The 7721-nt window shown below is 52.4% G+C and overlaps 1 protein-coding gene across 2 annotated transcripts; it reads right to left on the reverse strand.

Annotated features, from left to right (window-relative positions):
* Positions 1–1248: 1248 nt before the first annotated feature.
* HAPLN2 (hyaluronan and proteoglycan link protein 2) lies at positions 1249–6561 on the reverse strand. Of its 2 annotated transcripts, none has more exons than XM_053915476.1 (7): positions 6461–6561; positions 5775–5833; positions 3432–3543; positions 2860–3213; positions 2539–2655; positions 2237–2419; positions 1249–1873 (listed from the first exon to the last, which is right to left on the reverse strand). In XM_053915476.1, the coding sequence occupies exons 3-7, from the start codon at positions 3517–3519 to the stop codon at positions 1593–1595; spliced, it is 1023 nt and encodes a 340-aa protein (XP_053771451.1). In that variant the 5' UTR covers positions 3520–3543; positions 5775–5833; positions 6461–6561; the 3' UTR covers positions 1249–1592. The 2 variants fall into 2 exon arrangements, with proteins under 2 accessions (XP_053771451.1, XP_053771450.1); XM_053915475.1 differs by having other exon boundaries at positions 5775–5836.
* Positions 6562–7721: the final 1160 nt, after the last annotated feature.

A 7721-nucleotide genomic window follows, 5' to 3' on the forward strand; every position in this document is an offset into this window, starting at 1 on the left:
GCATCAAACTGAAAAAAATCCATGTCTGCCTGCAGGCTAAGCTGCTGAGCCAAGGATCTTGGCTTTCTAGGCTCTTGATTCCATAATAGGCCAGAACTTAGAAAACCCAGAAGAGCTATAGCAACCAATCCTACAAACTATCTAATAAAAACCTGAATAATAATCATTATTGTTCTAGTGTTGTTCTAACAAGCACTGATTAGTACAGGTACCACTTACTGCATGCCCCTTTGTAGCAGGCATGTACCACCCAGTACATGCATTGTCTCAATACTGCTCATCACAAACTGGGAAGGCAGATATTATCCAATGCCCAATTCCATAAAACCAAAGCTTAGGGACTGGCCCAAACATTTCATTTGGTATCTGAGGGTTATTGAAGATGCTATCCATTTGATCATTCTCTGCCTCTTATATCATACAGTCCTTTGAGATGAATTCTCTTTAACAGTAATAGTGAGAACACTCTTGGAAAACAATTTTACATGCATCCAGCACTATTAGAAGGGTCTTATCCTCTGCTCCAGTCATTACTAGTCTCTAGACCAGGCTTTTGTGCTGCAGTTAGATTGGCTTGAACAGTAAAAAATAATATATATGAAAAATGAACTGACATTCGAGTGTATATGTTGAGTTACTGGTATGTTTCCTTTAGCCAGATGTTAAGAGCGCTCCTGATCCAGTTGCCTCTTTTCTTTGGTGGCCATGGTGATGGTGAGCGCCGAACCAAATGTACAATCACCCCCAGTATCAACTCTGCAGAACCGTGCTGGGGTGGTGTTTGCTGCCTCCTCCTTCCATAGGGTAATTTCCCGTTAATTGTAACAACGGTATAACTTTCCTTTCTTTAATAGTACTTCTGCAAACCCTTCTAGGAGACTGACAGGATACAAACACATTTTGAAATATTTTTAGGTCCCTCTTTTATTTGTTCTGTGGTGCCCAGCGGGGTAGGCCTAGGGGTTGGAACTCTTCTGGCAGATTTGAATCTGAGGTGCGTTTGTGGCGCCCCCTAGTGGTGCTTGGCTCAACACCTTGTGCTCTCCCTGGCTCATAGGTAGCTCATGGTGTCTGCAACTCTCCTTAGCCCTTTTGCTGCTATCTCCTCGCCATCCCCTCTCCTGCAGGCTCACCCCTAAGCGGCAGTAGCCCCTCCTAGGCATAGTCAGCACTCTGGGCCCGAATTAATTCCCCTGTTCCCGGACGCCTCGCCGCGCTTATAGCTTCGCCCAACACAAAAATTTTCCGTTATTTTATTGCTGTATACAGAGGTCAGTTAATGTCCCCTGGGCGCCCCTCCCGCCCTCTGGCAGTGGCTGAGTCGTCTGCTGGGGGCACGCAAAACGCCACGTGGCCTTGATCCGCAGATCCGAGGGTCGTAGCTGCACAACGCCACCGGGGACTCCACTACCTCCCCTCCCGACACCCGACCAGCCGGGATCCAACGCCCGCAGCCCTCCGCCAGGAAGGCGGGTTAGGAGGGGCTGCTCCTCATCTGGCGGGAGGGGAGGCTCGCGGGAAAGAGACGGCAAGAGAACCCCTGCCACGACTCTCAGACTTTGTCGCGCGCGCCGGAGGCTGTGCTGTGGGCCCTACTCCGAGTAGCAGTACGTCCCGTAGTTGGCTTGCTGGGGCTGCGGGAAGCCGAAGCTGCGCACTCCGGGATCCGGGAGGCCCCCGCAGCGCGGCCGCGGCATGGTGATGGGGAAGCGCACGCTGCCATCCGCCAGCCAGCCGCCATCGCATTGGTCCAGACCCGAGAACTTCCAGGCGGCATAGAGGTGCCCGACCTTGGCCACCATGGCCCCGCGCCGCCGGCACGCCGCGTGGGCTTCAGACAGCGTTAGCCTCCCGGGCACGAAGAACACTTGGCCTGGGGATCGGAGAGGGTCATTGGCCGAGAGCAGGACGGGGACTGGGAGGGGTGCAGCGGGGATTCCGGCTCCCAGGGAACAGAGTCTAGAGGTAGGCTGCGGAGGAGCCGAGCCAGGCTGGGCGGGAGCGCAGGTAGGGTTGCGGGAGGAGGGCTGGAGTGCATGGACGGAGTGGCGCGGGCGCCAGGCCTTGAAGAAACAACGAAGTTTACGGGGATCTCCAGCTTCCTGCGTTCTACTCCCCAACCCCCAGCTCCGATTCTCCAGACTCCGCCCCAGCTCAGAGTCTTTGCCCAGCAGCACCTCTTTCGCAGTCCCTCAAACCCGCCCCCCGGCGCCGCAGCGTTCGCCCCGCCCCTCACCTGCCAGCGCGGAGGTGAAACAGAAGGCGTCGTAGCGGTCGCGCTTCCGGTCGCGCGGCCCGTAGCTGCGGATCCCCGGCCGACCGCGGCCGCCGCACGGGGCGCGCGCTGTAAGCACAGGGTAACGCACGGAGCCCTCGAGCAGCCAGCCCGCGTTACACCAGTCTAGCCCCTCGGTCCACGCTGGCGGGAGATGGGGGGATTAGAGGCGTCACAGGCAGGAGCCAGACCCAGAGGTCGCCTCTGCTGAGATCCCTGGTGACAGCCTGGAGGGGCTTAGGCGGTGCCCGGGGGCAGCTCACCTTGGTATAGCTGGGCATAGGTAGCCAGGCGACCGTCCTGCTCCTCGCACGCCTGCTTAGCCTCGTAATAATTGAACTGGTATCGGCCTCGGCTGGGCTGGTACGGAAACACCACACCTGGGGAGGGGGCGGACGCGGAAGGGGGAAAGAAAAGGCAGTGCAGCCTAGCAGAGAGGGCTGGGCGGCGGGGGAGAGGTGGACCGCAGGAACAAGCCGGAGAGATGCTGAGAACGGACCCTTGGGAGACCCGAACAACCCCCCCCCCCCCCCCCCGCCACCACAACCACAAGAGAGGAGGGGTCTGGAACCGAAGGGCCTCACCCTCTAAACGCAGGGTCAGCGTCACGCTCTCGTCCTCAATGCCATTGATGAGCTCACAGCGATACCGGCCCTCGTCCTCCAGGCGCACGCCCGCGATGACCAGGGAGGCGTCTAGCTGATGACCCCTCCTCATCCTGGCTCGACCCCCCAGGGCCCCGTAGCCCCGCGCATGCAGTCCGTTGGTGATAAGGATCAGCGTTTCCCGGAGCTCCCCTGGTTCCACTTTGCTCCAGCGTACCTTGTAGCTGGGAGGCGGGGTGCCCAGGATGCAGGGCAGCGTGGTTGTGGCGCCACGACGAGAGTGAATGACCTCGTGGATGGGGGGCAGGAGGTAGTGGGGGCCCCCGTGGGATGCTGAGCAGAGGGGGCCACAGTGGCAGGAACCCCCGGACCCGCACTGCCCCAAGTGCTCATCCAGACTCTCTTCCCCAGGCTGCCCCATCCTCTACTCCATTGCCACTCAGCAATGACTCTCACTCCCTGGGTACCTCCAACAGCTGCCTTTCACCTTTCCCGCACCTGGAGCCTTTCCCCCACTGTTCCTAAGATTCTGTGCAGGACTGAGGTCTTACCTGGGTCCCCCAGGGCTTTGTGGAAGATGGCGAAGGCCCAAGGGAGAAGGAAGTGACAGAGTGTGGGGAGATTGAGCCAGCCTTGCATGATGGGGAGTCAGCCCAGCTGGATCTAAGGACAAAAAGGGTGGGCCATTCTTTAGTCCTGAGGGAATGGGGTCAGGGCAGGGAAAGCAGAGCTGGAGAGGAACTCCCATCAGATTCCTCAGAGAGCACTGTCCAGCTGGAAGCCATTGGGGGGGCTTATGTTGGTGGCAAAAGAAAGGTGATAGGGGGAGGGGAGGTCAGTAGCAACCCCCACCCGGGCAGCCCATCCCTCTTTCTCCCATCCCTTCAGTCAGCAGGTTCTCTACCAGCACCTTCTCAAGTGCCAGTTCCCAAGTCTTGCCATCTGGATTGCCAACTCCAGTCTCTGTCCTCTCCCAACACCCACTCCCATCTGAAGCCAGAGTAAATATGATCTGATCACTCTCCTTAAAACAGTGGCTCCCTGTTGCCCTGAGAATAAAGCGCAGTCACCTAACCACAGTCTGTAAGCCTCTGAGATACAGTCTCTCTGCACCACCTGTGCCCTCTTCACTCCACTCCACACATGTTGGCCTTCTGGCTCCAAAACAGTCCAAATTCACTCTCACCTCCTCACAGGCATCAGTTTGAGCCTCACCTCTGGGAAGCCTTTTCTCTTCCCCCCAGTTTACCACACTGGTGCACTGTGATCCACTTCTCTGGTTCCCCTGCTGCACTGCACTGGGGACTTTTGTTCCCTTAGAAGTACTTTTCTTAGCAGCAAAACCAACAATGTGAATTTGAAAGTAATACATAAGCATATGTAGTTAAGGTTTCCAGACATTATAAAGTATAACAATATAGTTATAAAAAAGATTTCAGCCCTGGCTGTTGTGACTCAGTGGGTGAGCGTCAGCCTGAGAACCAAAGGGTCACTGGTTCGACTCCCAGTCAGGGCACATGCCTACATCGCTGGCCAGGTCCCCAGTAGGGGGCACTCAAGAGGCAACCACACATTGATGTTTCTCACCCTCTCTTTCTCCCTCCCTTCCCCTCTCCAAAAATAAATAAATAAAAACTTTTTTTAAAAAAAGTTTTCAGCCCTGGGTAGTGTGGCTCAGTGGATTGAGTGCCAGCCTCCAAATCAAAAGATCACGGGTTCTATTACCAGTCAGGGCACATGCCTGGGTTGCAGGCCAGGTCCCCAGTTGGAGGCATGTGAGAGGCAACCACACATTGATGTTTCTCTCCCTCTATTTCTCCCCGCTTTCTCTAAAAATAAATAAAAATAAAAGATTTCAAATGCAATTGTCATTTCACTAGTTATTTTTTCTCTTATATCTATTCTTCATCACTTTGGCCATTTTTCAAAACTGAAGACCCCTTAACCTAGTTTCATTCACTTTAAAAATCTCCTCCCCTTTCTAACTGCATGACTTTGAACAAGGTATGTAAACTTACTCTGCCTCAATGTCCTCATCAGTAAAATATGGACACTTCCCTTACTGAGTAGTTGTGAGGATTTGATGAAAATAATGTATGTACACTGCTTAAAATAGTGCCTGATGTGCAGTAAGTGCTAAGTATACGTGAGCTCATTTCTACAGTTCCCAGCATAGTTTCTGGCAGACAGCAAGCACTGAATTAATGTGTGTGTGTGTGTGTGTGTGTGTGTGTGTGTTAATGAATGAGCTCATATTAAGGACTTCTGGGAAGGAGAGCTGGGACACGGGGAGAGGGGAAAAACACTGAGGAGGGGTCAGAAAGTTAAGGAGCTGAGCTCCACCTTCCTGCAAATGGAGGCCAAAGACAATGCTGCAGAAGGAGAAATGGGGGTTAGGCACACAAAGCACTTCCTATGGCTAAAAGGAAAGTATATGGGACAGGGACGCGAGTGAGGGAACCGCTTCTCCCGTATGGGAGGGAGAACCTGGTAATCAGAGTGTTAGTGGGAACTGAGACTTACTGACGGACCAGTAGTGGTAGCTAGCGTTAGCCAGTTTAATGTGCCTGAAACAGCTGTAAGCACTTCACATGCACATTTTATATGTACTCCTCTCAGCAAGACGACGAACAATCATGGAACAATTGTAGGAACAATTATGAATCTTATTTTATATGCTTTGTTTTTATAAACAAAGGTGCATACATTTTAGTAAACTTGAATGAGATCAAACAGCTTATAAGAGGAGGAGTTTTCTGGGATTTGAATCCACATCTGACTGAGGCATAAGCTCCTAATCACTGGTCTGTATTTTTGTATTTTAGAGCAAGTGCACACACAACTTCTTCACACCCCTACAGAGGATGAGAGAGGCCAGCACCTCCAGTGCCTACCTGTTAGAAGATGGTTTCTTTACAGAGATGGAGGGAGCAGTGATTGGCAGCTTTTCGTCCTGCTGGAGGAAGAGGTTCCCGGTAAAGGAGTTGCCCGGGCCACTGAGAGGTCCAGACACCTTACAGCTCTGGACTTAGACATGTGGTTAGTGCAATCACTCCTTGTACATCTTCAAGGAAAGGCTTCTGCCGTGAGCTCACAGAAGAAGCCAGGGTGCCAAGAACTCCACTACCCATTATTCCACTAAAGCTAGGCTAAGTGACCCGTGTCCAGCCTTGTGACCAGACACTCCATCTGCACTGCTCACTGTCCTGGGCCCAGGGGAAGATGCTGGGCTTGGGATATTGGCTGGGGACCCACGGCGTGTGGAGTAAAGGAAGCAACCAAGGAAGAGTGCAGACAGCAAAGTGCCTCATTTCATCTTCGACCAAAGAAGAGCTGATTGATGGGTAGATATGAGGATGTCGGGCCAATGGGCATGGGGGTGAGTCTCAAAGATCCATAGCTGTCAAGCTCCAGATGCCTCCATTTTTCTATGTGGGCCTCATCTGTAGGCTGAGCTGCTGGGCCAACGATCTTGCTTTTAGGGCTCTGACTCCTTAACAGGCCAGAACTTAGAAAACGCAGAAGAGCAGTGTGGGAATGGAGCACCCCTCCCCTCCTTCTTTCCCAACAAAGTCCTCACCTCTGCCCTCCGGTGCCTGGGTGCGCATCGCCTCCGGGAAGAGGCTCTCAAGGTGGGAACCAGACTCTCAGGTCTTCCAGCTGCTTGAAGAAACCTGACGCCTTCTGTCCAGCCCCCCATCTGTCCATCTGTCTGTCCTTTCCGTCTCTGTCCCCACCCCATCAGAAGCACAATTTCCCATTGTCCTAATCTTTCCCCCATTGTTGAACAACAGGGCCCCTTTCTTTATCCCGTGGGTAATGGCAACAAAATGGCAACAGCTGGGGATGTGGGGTGCAGGACTGGCTGGCACACATCACCGGAAAAGGGGCCTGGGTGGGGGTGGGCTTAGAACAGGAACTGACATCCCCAACGAGAACAGAACAGGATGAGTGGGGAAGAGTGGTCTGTGAGAAGGTTGAAATGGGATCCCCCTCAATCCTGTGAGCTTCAAAGCTTTAAAGAGGTTTTGTGTGAGGCTGGGCTCCATAGAGGGCAGAGCGAGTGGTTAGAATGGCAACAGAGGAGAGAGAAATTAGACAGCAAGGAGGATTTGTCCCTAGGAGGGGACATGGAATTTCTGAGGATGGAGGGATTATGGGAAGCTCTCCAAGAGAGGTTATATTATTTTTTCCTAGTTGTCTACCTCTGCCTTCAGCACAGGTAGATAATAAAAGTTCTCAAGAGAAGGGAGATTCTTAACTTTCCTGGGTAGAAAGTCACTTCTCTAAAGTCCCTCTTGTCAGGAAGTTCTTTCTGAAATCTAAACTCCTTTGGAGTTCAAGTTCATTTTTAAAAGCTTTCTATTGAGGTATAAATTACGGGCAATAAAATAAACAGCTCAATAAATTTTGACATGTGCACACACTATGTAACCTCTCCCATCAAGATGTAGAACCTTTCTGCCCTGGCTGGTGTGGCTCAGTGGATTGAGTGCTGGACTGCAAACCAAAGGGTCGCCGGTTCCGTTCCCAGTCAGGGCTCATGCCTGGGTTGTGGGCCAGGTCCCCGGTAGGGGTGTGTGAGAGGCAACCACACATGGATATTTTTCTCCCTCTCTCCCTTCCTTCTCCTCTCTCTAAAAATAAACAAATAAATAAATAAATATTTTAAAAGAAAACATATGACACTTAAAAAAAAGGTATAGAACCTTTCCAACACCCAGAATAAGCAAGCACATTTCTTTTTTGTTTGCTATCGATGCAGGGGGAGGTCTCCCTCCATAAATATTCATTTAGAAACGTCTGAGTTTCATACTGCCTCTTAGCCTTCTTTCTCCGCT

The sequence above is a fragment of the Desmodus rotundus genome, chromosome 12 (assembly GCF_022682495.2).
Source record: "Desmodus rotundus isolate HL8 chromosome 12, HLdesRot8A.1, whole genome shotgun sequence".
NCBI lineage: Eukaryota > Metazoa > Chordata > Mammalia > Chiroptera > Phyllostomidae > Desmodus > Desmodus rotundus.